Below are 20,489 nucleotides of genomic sequence, written 5' to 3' on the forward strand. Positions count from 1 at the left end.
GGTATATTGTTAGGATATTTGCTACGTCTCAGCATGTCGCAAAGTGATTATTTGAAATTCCCTTCAAGGTCTTTATTTTTTTTTAATGAAGCTGCCGATTAAAAGTGGTGTTTCTTACACGGGCAATTATTTCTTTATTGATTCGTCAGCATCTTAGGGAACGGTTTCTCATAAAATATATCCTTGCTATGATAGCCTGTCTCAATTGCAATCAGGAGAGAAAATCATTTCAAGAAATGCTCCCCAGGGTGATGTGGAAACGGGTGTGCTGATGTCAGTGCCCACAATTGTGTGCGTGTGAATGTCGGGATGTGGTTGTATGTACAGTAATGTGTGTGGATGTGAGTGTGTGGGTGTGAGTGTGTGTGCGCGCCCGCTTCTTCTAATGCTTAGCCTGTTACAGAGCACCTCTCCACACTGACACTTACTCTTGTCTTGTAGAAACAAGGATGCACTTGATCTCATGTACAAGCAGTGACTGATGGCTCTTTTCTTTCTTCCTCTCTTGCCTTTCCTCCTCTCCTCTGTCTCTTTTGTCTTTTCAGGCTGTGAGGACGGGGGGGAAGATGAGACCTCCCAGCCCTCTGCTGATCTTGCTGTACATCACGCTGTCCAAGAGTGTGAAGGTGGTCTCTAAAAGAGGCTCAGGTATTTAACCTACTTCCTATGTGACTTCATACATGTGCCTCTGCTATGTTATCATATGGGAGCTGGGGACAATCTGTCAAATTGTGCTGATGCAACTTAATGGTGTCATTTGTGCTGTTGTTTTAAGAAATCCTGTCGTTTTTTTCACGTATGTTTATAGATGTGGTTGTGTGTGTGTAATTTAATACAATATATCCAGTAGATCATCTCAGCAAGCAGCAGCGACACAACGGCTACAATGTAATCCTATGGGGCAACTGCAACAGTCCAAGAAATGTCCATTTAAAGTGCTTCTCATCACCAATAAAAGGCGCTGGTGTCTGGCAACATTACACGTCTGGCTTAACAAAATCTAATCTTGTGAGAGTTGGGTTGTTGCAGGAAGACGGGGGTGGAAACATGAGTGAGAGAAAGAGTTGTAGATAGGAATTTGGATTTTACTGAGAGAAACTATTATGGCTGGACAAAGGTAATAAGGACGAAGGGCTCTCGCCAGTTGAAGAGTTAACGAGCACAGAGAGAGTCTACAAGCAGAGGCGGGACAACGAGCGCGCTTGTGAGTAAGACCCCACGTTGAGCGAGTCATGTTACCTTTCCAAACTAAAAGCAGTTTTAGTGGACACATCTTGGACTGTCGCAGTTGCCACATTAAGATTACACTGTGCCCATTGCAAGCGTGTCGTGGCTGCTGGCTGAGGAGATCTACTGGACCGATTTCAAAAGTTTGTGTATGTGTACCATTCATTTATAAACAGAGGACACCTTTTTAAAAATACTACAATTGAATGGCCTCAAAGTTATGTTTCTGTGAGGTTCAAAATTGGATTGTGCTATGCTGGTTGGGAAACTTGAATTATTCTGAATTGCTGATATTTTACTTCATGGGACATTTTTAGATTCTGCTCGTTTTAGATATAAAGATACGTCCAATAAAAAACATTACTGAAAAGGTTGATTGACAGGTAAAATGTAAAGAAAATTTCTGTTTAGATGTAAGTTCAGTATATTGCCTTTGTCTGAGGAGAATTTATATTAATGAGAATATATTCAGTGTATTTCTTCAAATGAGCTCGACCTACCTCAATCTAGAGAGAGTGACAGCTCCCAAATGATCCAGTCTCTCAGTGACTGGGTCACCAGGGGTTAATGTGAAACTCATTTTGGCTCTAAATGCCAGCAAATTGAACATCAATTGTGAACAAATGCAAAGGTCAAAAGAGAAAATGGAGAGCTAAAAGACTTAAGGTAGAAACTTTTCATGACAGGAATACAAAGGTGGTTCAAACATTGTGAAGGCAAAAGGCCATTGTTGGAAAAAGGTAGGTCTTATACAATGTGTTGCGATGAATACAGACTATTATATAGTCACTATTCTCAATCTAGTTAAATATACGGGGTCTGCTAAAAAAAATGTACGTGGCAGGAAACGTCGTATAATAGTTTTTGGGGGTTTACTTTAATATATTTACATACATTTTTTATTCACTTTTTCAGTATTTAGATAGTAAGATATATTTGTTTTAACAATCCATTGCTTACGTTTGTATGTTTGCGTGTATATTTATGCTCCTTCCAAACTACAACTACGTGTGTGCTACAGACACGAGCTGTCTGCAGATTAATGGACTGACCTTTTGCTAAAGGTTTTACATTCAAGGACACAAACTTACAAGATAGACTGGAAGAGCAGCAACGTATCAATGCATAATGTTCCCCAGCCTGCACACAGGATGGTCACTGTCACAATCCCTTATCCCTGTGTTCCCTGTATTGGCTAAAGACTGAAGTCGCATTGTGTAAAATGCTACAAATTGCAGAAATCAATGTCTTAAATCTGTAAAAATGTGTAACACAACAGTGCAAGTGTGTGGTTCTAGTAAACCTGAAACTATAAGTCAATCAAAAACTATTAGTAAACATTTTGTATATTGTTGTAGTAGCTAACACTGGTTAAGTTTGACAGATGATGCCTTTCCAGTGGTTGTATACCAGCACAATTTACACGTGACACGCTCAATTTTGTAGAAGTGATGGATTATAGTGGTGTGTAATTATGGATGACACTGTTGTGTCATCATGTGAGCCTTCAGTTAATTGTGGAGCCCATTCACCTTCAGTGCAGGACATTGGTGTAGTTGCAGATATCATGTATTGGAATATAGGTGACATGGTCTGCTGTGGACCAGGCGACCGATGCCACTGTGGACCAAGTCAAAGCTAGGTTGATGATCGCATGTGCTGTTGTCGACCAAAACAGAACATTTCCCATTAGCTGCATAAACATCTGGGGCCGTATTCACAAAGGATTTTAGGGCTAAAAGTAGGTCCTAACTGGCGAATTTAGGAGTAACTCCTAAAAATAATGGGCGTGTCACTCTTAAATGTAGGACTCCTAACTTTTTTCACTAAGAGCAATTCACAAAGTATTTTAGGCCTAAAAGTAGCACCTAAGTCAAGGAGAGCTTAAAAGTCCTCAAGAGGACTCCTAACTCACTAAGACCTATTCACAAAGAATCCTAAAATGGCTGCGAGACGAAATGCTTTGGAGACAATGGAAGACCGTGAGTTAATCAAGAGATATAGGCTAAATCGTGAGGGTATTCAACTTGTTGTGGACTTAGTGCGGGATGCAATAACATCCCCGACTAACAGGAATAATCCCATTAGTCCCGAAATAAAATGTTTAGTAACACTACGTTATTTAGCAACAGGGAAAATGCAACTTTGCAATGCCGACGATTTAGCAATATCACAACCATCAGTCAGCCGTGCCATAAACCAAACTATCAACGCGCTAGCTAGACCACATATCATCCAACAGTTTATCCGGTTTCCTTTGGACATTCAACAATTACACAGGATCAAAGCCAACTTCATGGCGATTGCAGGTATGCCCGGTGTGGTCGGTGCTATTGACGGGACACACATAAAAATAATTGCTCCATCAAAAGATGAGGACGTGTTCGTCAATAGGAAGAAAATGCATTCCATCAACACGCAGGTTGTTTTTGATGCAAATTTCAACATACTGGATGTTGTTGCAAAGTGGCCTGGAGCTACCCATGATTCGCGCATTTTAATGGAGAGCGGTCTGAGGCAGCTTTTTGAGAGGCACCATGTACCAGTTGGGTGTCACTTGCTGGGTGACAGTGGCTATCCCTGCAAGACGTGGCTTTTGACACCCTACCTCAATCCACAACCGGGAGCACAGCTAAAGTATAACATGTAAGTGATTACGCAGATTACGCTTAGTCCTATGCGTAAAACACATCGTATTGGCTCTTTGACGCCTTTTATTTGTTAAATCCATATTTATTATTGTTTACCGTTTTCCTCCATATATGTTAGAGCACACAAACATACACGAAATGTTGTGGAGAGAGGAATTGGGCAGATGAAACGTCGGTTTCATGTACTCCACGGCGAAATACGCCTCACCCCAGAGAGGGCAAGCACAGTCATCACTGTATGTGCCATTCTACACAACCTCTGCAAGCGGAGGAACATTCCACAGCCAGACGATGATGACGATGAAGAGGACGATGACCCCGATGATGATGATGATGGCGCTCGACAACATGACAATGAATTTGGCCGTGGTTAAATACCTGACCCTCATTTCCATCCTCAATTTCTTCTCGTACAGTGAACTGGTACCAGCAGCAGGAGGGAGAGGAGAGCCAGTGGGTGCACCAAGAGGGAGAGTTGGAAGAGAAAGGGGTGGAAGAGGAAGAGCTGTGAGAGGAGGTGCAGCTGGGAGAGGAAGAGCTGTGAGAGGAGGTGCTGCTGGAAGAGGAAGAGCTGGCAGAGGAAGGGCTAGGAGGGGGAGAAGAGGAAGAGCTGTGTGATGTGATCATGATAGGGGGACTTGAACGGCGGTATGGGCTGTTATTTAAAGTGTTTTAAGTGCTGAAAAATGCTCATTGGATAGTATTTTGCAGGGTGCTTTTAATTGCCTCCTTGATTGAAAGCAATTTACGTATTTTTATTGTTTGCTTTCTCTCTCTCTCTTGAACGTGCAGGCTACAACGTCATTATCGTGGTCTGCACAAACTTGTCATCATGCGTGTATTCTGCTAACTGCACTGTCCATAACTACTTCATAGGAATTCATTTCTAGCCTAGTCTATTTCCTTGTTTTTTGGTAATTTAGTGGGCTCGTCTGAACAACCAATCACCGCACTGACCGCTTCTAAACTCGTGCACGAGAATCAACGTCATCCATAGCAACGGCGCGTCACTCTTAGTTCACTCTTAGTGATTTATCCTTAGTAAGAGTAGGTCTCAAAGGCTTTGTGAATAACTTTTAAGAAAAAACTCCTACGTAAAATGTTTTAGCGCGAGTTAGGAGCACTCCTAGCGCTAAGATAAAATGCTTTGTGAATACGGCCCCTGATGGTTTCCTTGTTGCTGGTTTTGCACAGACTGGAGTTTCTTTTCTCCTGCTGCCCGTTGTGCCCTCAACTGTCTGTTAAAGGGCTTTAAATGGCTCTGCCCAACGCCATACATTTCCCCTATAGCTGACTTTTCTGCTGACCCATGTAAAGCCTGTAGCCCGACATCCACAAGTTTTGGGCTTGCACTCACCAACCTTTCACTGACTCCTGCACTTTTATAGCCCTCGCTGCTTTATTCTGTGGAGCGTTAATGGTCTCTTTATCAGGGGATGTGTTCTGAGCTGTAGCAGTTGGCTCACTCACTTCTTTATAATTGGATGTGTTGTGGGAGGAACCCCCCAAAAAGACACGTCTCTGAACAACAAAAATACTAAGACTAATCTCTATTAACAGCTATCTGTGTGTAAATGCAGATAAATAAAAAATGCTGATAGCTGATCATTTCCTTCACTGTCTTCTTCCAAATGCTTCCGGGTCCACAATCTTGTCCCTCACCTTCAGATTCTCCATATTCACATTGAATAATCTGTTCACCGTAACTAGCTCCTTATAGATTAGCCGCAGTTGCCGTAATGCTGCATCCAATTTGTATTTGATATAATGAAACACCGACAGAACATGGGCATTGTGGACGTCAGACTGCTCATCGAATATGCTCTCACCATCTGGCGTCAAATCTCCAGAGTAGCCGGTAATGCTAGCAGGAGTCAAGGATGGAGTCTCTGAGGAAGCGTCATTGTCATGTTCCAGCCCCGTGCAGAATACTCTGACAGCACCGGGCAGTTCCTTCAGTGACAGGCGGCTTCAACCTGCTGTGTGTGTGAAGGAGAGATACTGCAGGTCCGTCCTTCCTGCTGCCGTTAGCCTTTACGATCAACAATGCTCTAAATGGACCACTCACACTAAATCTGACAAATTCCCTGTGCAATATCAATGCATAGTAAACAACCGCAATATCAATATCCCGCGTGTGAAACAATGTGAATTCAACCATTAGTGTGGTTTACTTGTTTAGAGTACGTAGTTTATTTGACTTATGATATCCTGCTTTTACTGGTGTTTTCTGCTGTTGGACGATCCCATTTGCTGCCGTAACAGTGCAAACGCCCCAGCAGTGGGATTAATAAAGGATTATCTTATTTTATCTCTCACCTTATAGGATTGGACAGGGTTCACTGGACAAACTGTTGGTCTTGTCCCAAGGATTTAGTCCCGCTCTTTAAACGGGGAATTTTTCTGTCTCTACTCCCGAACTCCACATTATTAATTTAATCCAGCTCCGGCCAAGGGAGAGGAGCTGGAAAAGAGCACAAGTGAACAGTTGGAACACAGAATGTTCACATGTGTTGTATAAACGTGTAGATCTGCCCAAATATCAATAAGGCAACATATTATGAGCCAGACCTTGATTCATTCAAAGTCCAGCTGCTAAAAAAGAGACTTTATACTTTGTATGTACTTTATGCTGCATCAACTTTTATTTATCTCCCAGGTGTCTGAACATGTATAAAAGTTGTAAGTATTGTCCTTAAACATCCGTAGACTATATATAGAATGCACTGAAATAATTGTTGGTAATTATAATAATTGGATAAACTCAAGATGGAATTTATATCAGTTCAATTAGCTTTTTTCCTTTTCTCAAACTATTTAAAACAATGTGAAATATTAAACAATTAAATATAATTTCAGCAAACTTGAAGTGTTATCATGCAATATTATTTTATAATTAAGTAAAAGTTAAGGCTACTTGTCATCTAGATGTAATGTTAAAGAAAAAAATATCAACTTATTTGCATTTCTTTTAATCTATTATCTGTCATTAATACAATATTGTCTTCCTATTTGTTTAAGGTGGAGTTAGTATAATCAGAGTTCTGCCATGCGTTAAGTAGGACCTGTGTGTGAGAATGTATGTGGTCGATTGAGGGCATATGTGTGATTGTGTGGACACACACACACACATATGCAAACTCCTGAGTGGTTATATGCATTAGTCCGTTGAGGATTTCAATATAGATCAGAACCAGGGAAGCACATCAGATCTATCAAGTGGGTCCTCTGGGTCCTCTGGTCAAATATCGATAGCAGTTAAGTCCATATTACACCCCTACTGTGGGGTCAAAGGTGAGGGAGTGTTACTGGGCAGTTTGGCCGTTTAATACCTCTTTGAAAGGCCCCTCTGTGTCCTCTCTACCTGAAAGATTACAAATGGGGACATGTGCAAAATCAGATCAGCTTCTTATCTGGGACATGGATACTGTCACTTTTTTTTTTCTCTTGCGTGCGTTCATACAGCACTGAGGTTCACGAGGGACCACATTAACATTCAGCACACAAACTGATGGAAGCAGTGGATGGTGCTGAGCAAACACAAAAAAATATCCATACTGTAGATGAGAGGTGTTTTTTAATCTGTTTGAAAAACTGAACCACACAAATGGAGCTGGAAGAGGCTTCATTAAGTATTTAAACACACTTAATTTAAATATCTTCCTTAAATGCAGTTTTAGTTGAGCTAAATGTAAAATAGATCACCACAGCCTTCTGTCAGTGTGTGCACTGCAGCAGATGTTGTGATTCCAGTATTTTTCTTTTTTTATATTTAAATAAATATGGCATTACCTGAACACACTACCACTCGCAGTAATAAGATTATGTGTCTGTGTCTGTGTATTAATTGTGTGATGAACCTCCGGGTGGCTGATTTTCTCTATGGTTCAGATGTTGGCGACATTTGTCTACATGTGCAGGAGAATAAAAAAGATGGAGCAGCTGAGCTCTCATGGCGGCTAATAACTTCACTTACAATGAGCACCTCTGGCATCGGACATTGACCCACTGTATGTCACAGTCATTTATAGTAGGCTGTTATTATTATTGAGTCCAAAGCAGAAATTTTAATACAAGTCAACAGGAGATTGATTTTCCTTCCCAGTGTCCAGATGGCATTCTCCTATAATTATTCAATGGGGCTTGGATGTGTCTCTTATCCCCTCATTCTTTGTGCCACACTTGGCGCGGCTCAAAGTTTTATTGGGTATAAATTGGGGCAGATAGTTTTTTCTAGTCGTGGGTGTGTGTGTGTGTGCACGTTCAGTAGAAGCATGTATGAGCTGTTCATATACAGCTCGTGTTTGACCCACATCTCGGCCGTGTATGCTCTGCTGCTGCGAACGAGGGTTTTAACTCTAGGCGTTCTGCTCAATATGGTCTCTCACCTCGGTGTGATTGTGCAGTGGACTGACCAAGGCCGACCTGACACCGTGTGAGATTCACTCCCTGGGACTCTGAGCTGGTCTCTGACAGAGACAAGCTGTCAAGGTCCGTCCATCTGACTCCCGATTGTCTCCAATGTCGGGCAGACCCAGCCCGGTCGAGTCTGAGGGGGACCCATATCAGCCTGTCTGTTGGAGATAAGCCTGTAAAGAGACAGTCTTCAAGCAGACCACACTGGGAGCCTTCAACTGGTCCTCGCAAACCAAACGACCAGTTTGATGAGAAATACGAATAGGAACTCGACAACATAAAAATTCTGTTGATCACAACACTGGTTTCAAGATATGAGGCATCATGAAAGATTATCGATTGTAAAAAGTAAGAGTAAATTGCGTAAGATACACAAACATCTTTTAACTAACAACAGTTACATGTCATTTTGTTTTTTGTGAATTCTTACTTGAGTTTCATTTCTGCCCACGTATATATTTTTAAGGTTATTTGAACATACAATATTTTACTTTGGCCACTCTGGGTCTCTCAATCAAAACAAAAACAAAAGAAGTATTGTGGAGCAGCAAAGGGACTTTTCATGGGAGTTTTTTTGTTGATTCCTAATCTCCATGGATTTCTTGGCTCCCCTGTGTGTTTGTGCCTTAATTGGACAGCTTCAGCCACAGAACGCACAGCAAACGCCCACAAATACTGGTGATCCATGACGAGTGACCTGAATCAACAGTGAAAGAAACCACTCACTGGCTAGCAGAGTGTTTTCCCTTTTTACATGTAGTTTGCTTGGGATGTTATACCAGAGACGGACAAAACCATGATAGTGGATATGATGCAATTCAAAGGCGACCAACATGCAAAATCCTGTTACGTTGGATAACATTGGGAATTTCAATGGGTTTGAATATTGGAACATTTTGGATTATGTAAATTCACAAGCCAACAAAATATATGTTTAGTCATTTTAATGAAGAATCGTTATATTTTATATCTTAAACAGGTAATTGATTGATTGAAAATAAACAATGGATGATAATGAAAAGTTATCATATAAAAATATGCAGGTTGCTATTTTGAGCATGTTAATCTGACACAAGAGTGGAACTACAGTTGGCCTGACCTAAAATTTAATCTGTTTTCACACATTTTCACACACCAGTTGCCCTGCAAAGGTTTAATGAGAAGTAAACATTTTTGAACATCTTATCAGAAATACGCAGGTTTTACACGCTGGCATTTAATTCTCAGAAGTGCCGTAATTGCTATTGGTTTGATGTTGTCATTTTTGAAGTATATCCTGGGGAAGACGTCTGGTTTCTGCCCAGTATATACAATGTTTTTTGGGCAGGTTTGGGAAAAGAACAACAAAAAGGCAATGTTAGACGTTCTGTATCTCTGTGGATTCGTTAACGCTGCTCTGTCCAGTGGACCGGATCGGAGCTTCAGCAGAGATCAGTCAAGAAATGATCACGGGAAGTTAGGGAGGAATTGTCAGTGGTAGACAGTCAACCAAATTAACCTCATCTCCTCTTTAAATTCAGGCCTTGGGGCCGACAACGTCCCCCTCACTGCTCTCCAACACACCCGGCTTCATCCTAAGAAATAGCCCCTACCCAACTCTTTCTGGGTTGAGTCCTGAATGCCTTTTCCTCATTAAACGGAGGCATTGAAAATATGACACCTCATTCATTCCCCTGAAAAACACCTAGGACTGTGAAGTCTCATCAGACTGTGATGTATCATAACAATGGGAATCTACCAGTCCCGGTGCAACTGATGCTCTTTCTGTAAAAAGCCTTTAATTCAGCCTTTTATGGATTTGTGCTCAGGCCATATTGCTTTTTGCGCATGACCGCACAAAAGATTGTTATAGTCATGATATATGAGCATTATATGCCTTTGCATGTCTGCTCCAGGGTTGATGGTAAAAAACGGTAAAAGGCAGTGGACTTTATGAGAGGTGCTGTAAACTTTCACATTAACCATGGATGTGTTGAGAGAACTGGATGCATGAAATGGTGTTCCATGTATTTCAATGAAAACTGGTAAGTCCATGCATTTAACAATAAAGGTATTTAGGCCTCCGCACTTTGATTTCTCTGGCCAGCAGATTGCTCCGTATCCATTTGAATAGCATAGGGAAATCCATTGACGTAGCTTTTTTGAGTCATATTACTGTAATGCCACAAATTATGATAATATTATAAGAAATAACTTATTTTTGTAGGTTTGCTTTTAGGGAAGATTACACAAAACTAACTATACCGATTTCCATGCAACTTGGAGGAAAGATGTGGTTTGGGTCAAGGATTTTTTTTTCTTTTAAATGTTTTTTCCTTGATTTCTCAGAGAATAATTTATGGATTTTAATAAAAAAACGATTTGGGCCTGGCGTAGGATTTCGGTATTTATTTAGATACTTTTTTTTTTCTTTATCAGTGTTTGGACTCCTGTTGATGATCATTACATGTGACCCAAAACGCCCACTTATAGTGCAGTTTTAAGCCAAATACAATGAGAAATATATTCCTAAATAGATCTGGTCAGTCATACTGACATTCTAGGAGGCACTGAACTAAAGGACATCAAGAAGGAAAACTACGTCAGCTCAGCGGCTGCACATTACTCACGACTTAAAACACACACAGGAACAGTTTTAACACATCAGACCCATTTCTGACTTCTCACTGCAAAACTGTGTGAGATTCACCCGTGATGTATTTTACACAGACATGATTCAAATGCATGCGCTCAGTCAGAACCAAAATTGCTTTCAGACCAGTTTTTCGGCATCACAGGTTTTCTTGATGGCTCACCATATGCACAGGGTGAGTGCTGTGCTGGGAAGTGCCCCACCTGCTCATCAATCAGTGTCGCCAGGTCAAAAGTTGAGTTTAGTGTATTATCACAAGAACTGTGTGTGTGTGTGTGCGTGTGTGTGTGCCAGGACATGAGCAGACAATATGCCCTGATTATGAACTCCTCATGGCTGCACGTTTTAGCCTCAGCTGCCACGGCTCACCCACACAGTGAGAAAAAAAAAAAAAAAAAACTAAAACGCTGCATGAACACTTTGTCAGTTTATGCAGTCCAAATGTCATGAGAGAGACAGACAATACACATCACTAAACACATCCAAGGCCCGCTGACCGGTCTGTTAGCTGGAATAATGGCTTTTAAACACAGCCTGCAGGGATGAGTGAGCATGCTGCAGTGGAAAACAACATTCTGCACTCTGATCAAATGCAAGGACGGGAGCCTCACTATGTCTTACACTTAACCCACTTGAGGCCCCGGCTACAGTAAATATATAGAGTGCCCGAGTTGATTCAATTGCCCTTTAATCTAGTTACTGACTTTGCATAAAAGGTTCAATGTAAATAAAAAAGGAACCCTGCTCTAAACAATCCAAACCTGCTCAGATGGTAGTTGTCTTTTCTTGAGCATGTTTTAAAGGCCTGTTAACATCAGCAGTTAAAATGATTTTTGTATATAAATATCTATTAACCTCTAATTGACATGCTCACCAAAAATAAAAAAAATAGAAAGGACTGAGAGCTGCAGAGAGGTTTACCAGCTGCGACTGCTGGGGTAATGTAGCATAGTGTCCCAAAGCCTCTGCAGTCAGCTCACTGTCTACACACTCTGATGTGGCAGGGAATAGCTACCCAATTATCATAGTGTGTCTCTGTGTGTGTGTGTGTGTGTGTGTGTGTGTGTGCGTGTGCGTGTGTGTGTGTGTGTTTGTGTGTGTGCGTGTGCGTGTGTTCATCTGACTGTCTCTCCTAGTGTGACTTGTGATATTCCCGGCGATGGCCTCTTGCTGTTTCTCTGAGCGGGGATAAAAAACTATACAGCCAATATTCTAGATGACTCTGCAAATACCGCTCCAAATTCACGATAAGAGCCCGTCATGGATAACTGTAAATCTGACATGGCCCCAAGGCAGCGTGGGGGATGAAGTCCACGGAACTGACGCCTGAATAACCTCCCGATAAGTATGAGGGCATGCAGGGACACAAAATCCAGCCGATCAGTCGTCTGAATTCATTTAACAAGGCGTTCTCTTTTCATTTCACAAATCATACTGCTGCAGTGTCTCTGACATGCTGTCAGGCCGTTGGGCTGAATGACGTACACAAATAAGATGTATCGAGACCTTGTCTCCTCTTGTCATACTTGTCTCATACCTGAGAGGCTTTCCTAGATTCTTGTATTGAACATTCATTCCTCTAATTCCTGGCGGAGGAAAAGGGTGTAATAGTTTATTGAGTGATCATCTGTCCACATTTACGTCCCTACGCACTAATCTGGGATGACAGCCAGTCTCCAGTTGAACAATTGATCACCCTGAACGTGGTAGGCCTAAAATGATGCGACACTTTCAAGAGTAGTTTCAGCCTCCACCTTGTCTCTCTCTCTGCCAAGCCAGTTACATTTGATGCTCATTAACAATATAATGCTTGTCCTTGGTATCTGTTTACTTGATGCGGGCCACTAGGCAGGGACGTCTAACTAACGATGTATGATGTAAGTGCATTAGAGAGTATGGCTCATGTCAGTGCACGAGACAATCCATCCATTCTATCAATATGGAAAGGAGCCAGACAAATTCACACAGAGGCACATGAGCATAAACATCGTGCACACACATATTCGTATTGAATAACATACATGCAGACACATAACCGTGTGTGGTTTTAAAGTTGTGGCCGATCGGTGTAAATGCAAATGCAAACGATGGAGAAACAAATAACAACAACAAATAAGAGGATGTATTTTATACACTGGATGTTTTGTTTGCTATTGTCTCACAACACACCAGAGTACTACAGAGGCTGTCCTGGCCTGGTCAATACCTCTCTCTCTAAATGATGAGGAATGGCCTGTGCGGCAGTAACTGCGCTGGGAGATTGATCACATGCAGACTACTGGAGATTAAATGGCTTTCTTGCGGGGAGCCAGGCCGCCCCTGCATGCTGCATTGTGCGGAAACGCAGGAAGCCTGTTTTCCTCGCTCCGATCACAACACCTGCAGGGAAGCCGGGTGGGCCAGCATATGGAGGCCATCAAGCGTATAGCCATCTTTATTGTTTAGGATTAAGATAAAATAAGATGCACTTTATTGATCCCACGCTGGGGGAAATTACTTGTTACAGCAACAGATTGTCAGAATGAGTTAATCCAGAGAACATGTGTACACCTAAAATAGAAAAAAATAGGCACTAAAATAAGACTATAAAATGTAATTAAATATGTAAATAATATAGAAATTTCACTACTGATGGAACATTTTATGTGTAGATAAGAGATGTTTGAAATAAACATTATTGAAGTTTGAGTGCGTATATAGACTGTTATAAGTATATAGTCGGTATGGTATACAATATCAGTGAGTTTAATATGGGTATTAATGCACAGTAGTAAAGTAAATAGTAGAATATATATAAGATATGTATATATATGTATGTTTTATTTTAATATTTATATAAAAATAGTGCAAGTAATACTTAATAGTTGAGGTTTGAATATTACATTTGATTACAGCATCATCTTGCAGGAAAGAACAGGGAAATTGTTGCATCATCTGTCAAAGATTGGAATTGGAAACTGTTGTAATGCAGTTAAATTCTTTAAAAACGATATGAAATATGCCTCAATGTGTTTTCAGTGATACAAAGCATATTGTAGGCCAAAGGGAAGGTTTTGTTTTCCTGTATTTTTATACAGTTGGTCTTAAAATCCCCTCTAATGGTTTCCATTTAAAGAAGAGCCCAGCCTGTGATATTACTTCCTGTGGTTTATGTATGTTCAGGGAAATTACTTGTGTGAGTAGGTAATGCTTTGTGTGTATTTTTTGCACATGTGTTTATGTGTGGAGGCTGCGTTAAGGGGATTATTATAGGGACATGTGGTGAAATATGTATGTGCTGGTCTTTACTGATAATGAAGCAATTATGCTGGGGTGAGCATTCACATCTCTGGCTCAAGTAAGTACAGTGTAATGTTATATTCAGCATGTGCTCTGGTGTAACGGTGTGTGAGGGCGTTTATATACACGACCGGAATAGACTGTCAGGTAATTAAACGATGCTAAATGAGGAGAAGTGCCACTAGATGCTTTTATAGACATCAAGGCAATTTAGCCCACATTAAATGGTTGTGATACAGCAGCAGAGTGTGTGCTCTGTTTATTAGTGTGTTGTGATATGCGATTAACCAGATGTGACGGTTGTATTCGGGCTCACTGGTCATTTTCAACATGGAATTCCTGCTGAGGTTTAAAAATGTGTGTATTCCCATGTTTTCTCTCATATTAGACACGAGTGAGGGGAGACGTTTTCAATTGTATCACTTAAAAAATGTAACCTTTCCGTTTATTTTACAGTGTATTTATGTCTCTGAGGGGGTTCCCAATGCAGAACACTGTAAATGTCATAGGAGCTCAGTTGTGTAGTCAGTCAGTCAGTGAGCTGTTCAGATGTGGACCCTGAATCTACGTAGGAGGCTCAGGAGAGAGGCGGACCAAGTTACTCCAAAGTTCACATTGTCTGTAAAGTTAGAATGAACTAAGTCATTTTAACTTTATCTATATAATCAATCTAATAATTCCAGGAATCTATCTGTCTGTGTGTCCAGGCGACTTCTTCACTTGAGGTGGGATGGCTTTTTGAAACACAAGAAAGTCCAGTTGCCAACAGACTCTTGTACACCGTCGTCAGCTCTTATCACCAAAATCCCTCGACATCTCCCTCTGTGTCTTCTTTGTGTGTGTCACCGCTTCTTCGCGGGAGACATTCGTTTTCTTTTAGTTTATTTCATTTTTGCTCCTGTTGCGTGTTAGAAGTGTCACCAAACCCCCTGAGGTGTTCACACATCAACTTCTCTGGATTTCGACCGACTTTTATATTTTGAGGCCAGTCAGAGAAAGTCTGCAGAAGCTGCCGAGCCTCTTACTCGGACGTTTGCATTCACACATGCTACCCCTCCAGAGAAAATACAGAGGATCCACAGAGCTCATTGCATGTCTGAAAGCAGCTTCTGTGGAACACACATCTGAAAAACTGTTCATGTTATCGGCTTCACACCTGGTATGTAATATTGTTAAGGGCCCAAGTAGATACAATTTCGATTTGGACATTTAAATAATTTAATAGGTGACCAGCACTCTATAGCAGCAGCATTTGGCGCTCATCAACGCCCATGACAACTGATTCTCCAGTTTGGGGTTTTGGGTCGAGTTCACTGAACTCTGAGGTGAACAGGAACATTCTGTGAGGTGAACATCCAGCTCATCAATAAGGAAACAAGTCAGACCCACTCACACAAAGCTTCACTGAAGTGTGAGGTGAACAGCACTTTGTGCAGCAGCGGTGCCTTCAGGGTTCTTCAGACTGAGTCCTGCAGTAGGTTTTGCTGCGGCTCAATACTGCAAATCACTTTATACGGTTTCAAAAAGTAAGGCATCGCCACAGGACAAACAAACAGTCCATTCCAAACAGGTACAGTACGTTCAGAATGGCCACTGCGCTTGTAGTATCTATTTCTGTTATCAGTGAAGCATCATATTTTATCATTTTTGTAAATAAACTTGAAAGTCAGTCCCAAGTAAATATAATTGTTTATACTGCACCAGAATATACAGTATGTAGCTGACACTTTATTATAGATGGCGGTGTGTTTGATTGCACTTTGACAGTAATCACATCAGACGCCTGCAGAAAACCCAGAGGTTATTCTGCAGGCAGCACAAACTACAAAGACCAGTATTCTAGAAAACCCTCCAGGCCTTTTAAACTACAAGTACCTGCAATCCTCTGTCATCCCCCTCTGTCAATGGGATGTGCGCTCAGCTGCTGGTGTCAGACCTTAGGAAGCGCAGAAGAACAAGTGTTTCACGGAGCAATGAACACACGCACACACGCACGTCCGCAGTGTCTGTGTGTCTCCAGCTTCCTTCCCTCATTAAGCAAAAACTTACAAAAAAGTGAGCTCCATGCTGCGAGTGAGGGGGAGGAATCTGAGTACGTCTCCAAATGCTAATGAGAGGAGCCTGCTTCAACACAGTGCTTTGTCTTATGTGTGTATGTGTGTGTGCCAGTTTTTATTTTCCTCCAAAGGTATGTCCATATCCAAGCACAGTTATTTTTACATATCATTAGTAGCGCAATGCAGCCCCATCGCCCTGACAACTGCATCCCTTCCCTTCCCTACTGCTTATCACCATAACAACTAATGTACTGTAAATAGTGCTGTCTCCCCGTCGGCACGGAGTTCTTCTTTTTCTGTTTCTCTCCATCACTCTTTATTTCTCCCTGCCGTCTCTGCGTTCCTTTCCTCCCCTCCAGCCCTCTCGTTGCCACTGCACCCCCCCCCCCCCCCTAACCCTCCATCACGGCCGTTTCCCTAATTCCTGTCTGGTTGCTCCACTCGGAGTTGATTTTTTCGGTGCCACTACAGATGTGGGTGGTTCTGGTGAGCGCACAGTAACCTTTCTCCTGCCTCACGTTGTCAAGGGCCTAAGCTCACATGGCAATCGATAAAAAACGTGCAGCTGTATAAGTTATCCCGCAAAGTTCCAGATCCTATATTGATTTTCGTTTTTTTTTTTCAAGTAAAAGGAGCTTTTAAAGGCGTTCCTCTTCCCACATACTTACAGATACATACTGGGTCATACCAACTTTGGATATCTGATTGGATAAAGGTGTGTATTCACAAGATTTAGTCCGCTCCGTGCCTTTGTGTTTGACCTAAATGTGTTATTGACGGTGAGCCGGGCCTGACAACTTGATTGGTCCACTCCGCTCCAGGATTAACTTGCCAGCCTGGCAGGCTTTTACAATCAAAGATCAAGCCAATGGTGTGTTTGGCTGAGTAGCTGTGGGATTGACTTAACAGCCTGATGTGCTAATGCAGAGTTATCCCAAGGTTGAGCTGTGTACAGCAAGGACACGCATGCTGTTTTGCCGTCGGTGTAAGATCCACAATCTATAAGAGAGAGGTGACGGTAAACACTTATCTGTGCACCCCTGGAATAAAAAAAGGGGGAAAAAAATCCTTTCACTTGAATTAATTTAACATTTTCTATTCTCTGTCTCTATTGTTTCCTTTTGCTTGACTCTCTCTCTCTTGTAATCACTGTCTCAAATCACTAATTATTCTGGTTTATTCCATTTCTCTTCCTCGCTCCCTCCCTCTTCTTCATCTTGTCTGACTCAATCTTTTCCTCAGCAGCACACGGGAGGTCACCTATGCCCCATTTCCTGTCTTTCTCTTTCTACGTTCACGTACTCCATGTTCATCTACTCTGCTCTTTCCTATCCAAAGCTCAGGGGTAGCCCTCCTGGATCCATTCTTACATAACCTCCTGCCCCTCACTCTTCCTGGATAGGTCCATGTGTAAAGGTAGAGTGGAAATAGGTGTGAATGGCGTCTGGTGATCATCTCCTCAGATCACAGCTCAGGCTTGTTCCCTGGAGATTGACTGGCAACAGCGGAGCCCAAAGAAACAAACAAGAAAGAAAAGACACTTGAATGGTGTTTGGAGCAAACCAGGCGAGGTGTCACTTGAAAGGATATTCTTTCCGGGCTTTATTTTAAGGCAACTCTTACCGCACATCTTGAATTCCTATGATGTCCCCTCTCGAGCTGGTTCCCATACACACGCCTCAGTGGCTCGCTGTATGTGATGTTGTAGCCTGTGACGTCGGCAGCTCTTTTGAAGCTATAAATGCCCTCTCTCTCTCTCTCTCTCTCTCTCTCTCTCTCTCTCTCTCTCTCTCTGCCTTCATTAAGAGGTTGTCTTAAGCTACCCGGCTTAACGCTATTTACATTTTCATTATTCCACCGTTACCGGGAAGAAATGGCATAAAATCCAGCAGTGTTCAGGACATTAGACAAGCTTCATTCTCACAGCAAATGGATTTACATAAATAAGGAGGTTGATACATGGAAACAGAGAGGAGGAGATGAGGCAACAAAAGATGGGAGAAAAAAAGGAACAGTGTAAAAGGACGGAGAACCTTTCAAATGGATCAAGAGGACGAGTCGACGTGCAGAGCCCGGAAGTGTGTGCCTGCGTTTGTGTGCGTGTGTGTGTGTGTGTGTGTATGTGTGTGTGTGTATGTGAGAGAAAGAGATGTAAATTGGTAAATGAGAGGCAGTTGTGTCGGGTTCTCTGGTTGCATAAAGTGGGCTCTGAGGGACTGACAGAGGTCGTCTGATCCACTGCATGTGATCAATACAGCTCTAGGTTCCCTCATTAGTGGAACAGACCTCATTGTGTTTACCATACAATGGACGAGTGGGAACTCTGTTCATGTGTATTTGTCAGCCCTGTGTGTGTTTGTGTATAATAAGGCGTCTTCATTTTGGCCCTTTTCTCAGGACCCTTTTGTTTACATCTTCTGTTCAGACGATTTATTACCTTCGCAGAGGAGGTTATGTTTTCACCTGAAGTTGTCGGACTGTTAGCAGAAAATGTAAAAACCACTTAATTGATGTCCATAAGCTTTAATGGATTGTTATGGCATAGGTCAAGGAAGAACACATTATATTTTTAAGCTGATCCGGTTAAATAAGGAGAACCAGGTTTTTTCTTTTTCCAAATTTCTTTAACATGGTGAAATCGGGCATAATTCTTGGTAGGTATGGTTTGTTTTGGTTTGCCCTTTCATTGTTCCCTTCTTGTTTTTTTCTTGCCGTGGATTTGCTTCAAGATCTCTGACTTATTCTGTGGTTAAACAATGACAAAGTAAATAAATAAAACACATCTTGCCATATTGAAGTAAGTGAAAAATAAAAAATTATTCTGGATCCACCCCCTGATCCGGATCCGGACCAAGACTTCAATGGGTTCTGATCCATTCCGCATTCTTTCACAGGATTTTGTAAACTTGTTTATGAACACTCAAACAAACACACAGGGAGGTTAAGGAATCTTCGTTAATCAGTGAGAGATGCTGAAAACAGAGTTAAAAGGATAAAAATGAACGTTCAGTTCTTGATACTGACAGTTTCAGGGGTTTACCCAGAAAGACTTCAATTGTCTGCTCAATACATCACGTCATTTCAGCGTGTGTGTGTGTGTGTGTGTGTGTGTGTGTGTGTGTGTGTGTGTGTGTGTGTGTGTGTGTGTGTGTGTGTGTGTGTGTGTGTGTGTGTGTGTACAACTCCCAGTGGTTCCTTTAGAATGCTAATGATAGATTAGCCTCTGAGGCTTCACCGATTTTCCTTCGGGAAATCTCAGCCAGTCATGGATGGCATTCCTCCCTTTCAACCCTCTCAGTGCACATTCCCCACCACTCTGACCCCGAGACTCTCTCTTCAAACCCGGAATAAAGAGCCCACAATGACAGAAAGGAACTCAAGTTTCCCCTTTTCTTTACCCTGTGTTCTTTTCATTTACATTTTCTCAGGAATTTTCTGTTTGAAACTGTCTGAAGCTCTCTCGCTCTTCGGTGCCGTTTGTGCGGTGAATTCATCACCCATCAGCCCAGGCCCCTCTCAGTCGTCCAGGGTGAAGCTGGAAGAACTGAAACAGGAAGGAGGCGATGAGGGCACATCACAAACAGCTAATGTCCTCAAAGACTGTTCATTTTAGCCAGCTGCTGCTTAGCTGGTGTCTCTTAGTAAAATTGGCCTTATTGATGAATGCAAAATAGTTGTTTTAGAGACTATGAGCTTCAGCACATTCACTTGGACATAAAAGAATGGATAATATATTAAAGTGCCTATAGTCTCAGCTTTAACTCGGGATACAGAAATAACTGTGCCTGGAAAAACTCCTTTGATATTAGCAAACACACATCTTTAATTTCTCTCTGATAGGTTCTAGCCTTTTTTGAGCCTCATTATTATTGTCTTCACTTGCAAGTTCTCCTCATATTGACAGATAACTCTAACTTAATATAAATGGTGACTATGATGTTTTTATGTTCATTAAGGGCTTTTCACACCTTAACGTGCAAACCAGGGTCCAAATGAGGTCCATGTCTTCAGTTTTGGTTTCACACCTGTTATTTTGGTTTTGGCTAAACTAAAGGTAAGAAGGTCCCAACCAAACAAGGTGTAGAAGTGCCCATCTAACATTAAAACACATAGCGGTCCATGAAATTCCAAAATGTGGGCACTTTGTGATTAAAATATCCCACTCAGTTAATGTAGTGTGCATTATTTTATTTCAGATTTTTATATTTCTTTCCTAAATACTTCTCG

At 41.7% G+C, this 20,489-nt stretch overlaps 1 protein-coding gene across 1 annotated transcript in view; it reads left to right on the plus strand.

Annotated features, from left to right (window-relative positions):
• The first annotated feature begins 566 nt into the window (after positions 1-566).
• The window catches only part of il1rapl1a (interleukin 1 receptor accessory protein-like 1a), a 140,333-nt gene continuing 120,410 nt past the window's right edge, over positions 567-20,489 (plus strand). Inside the window, exon 1 of the mRNA XM_053439044.1 lies at positions 567-648. Within this exon, the coding sequence (XP_053295019.1) occupies positions 567-648 (82 nt within the window). The remainder of the gene's footprint in view (positions 649-20,489) is intronic.

Source organism: Pleuronectes platessa, chromosome 14 (genome assembly GCF_947347685.1).
Source record: "Pleuronectes platessa chromosome 14, fPlePla1.1, whole genome shotgun sequence".
Classification (NCBI taxonomy): domain Eukaryota; kingdom Metazoa; phylum Chordata; class Actinopteri; order Pleuronectiformes; family Pleuronectidae; genus Pleuronectes; species Pleuronectes platessa.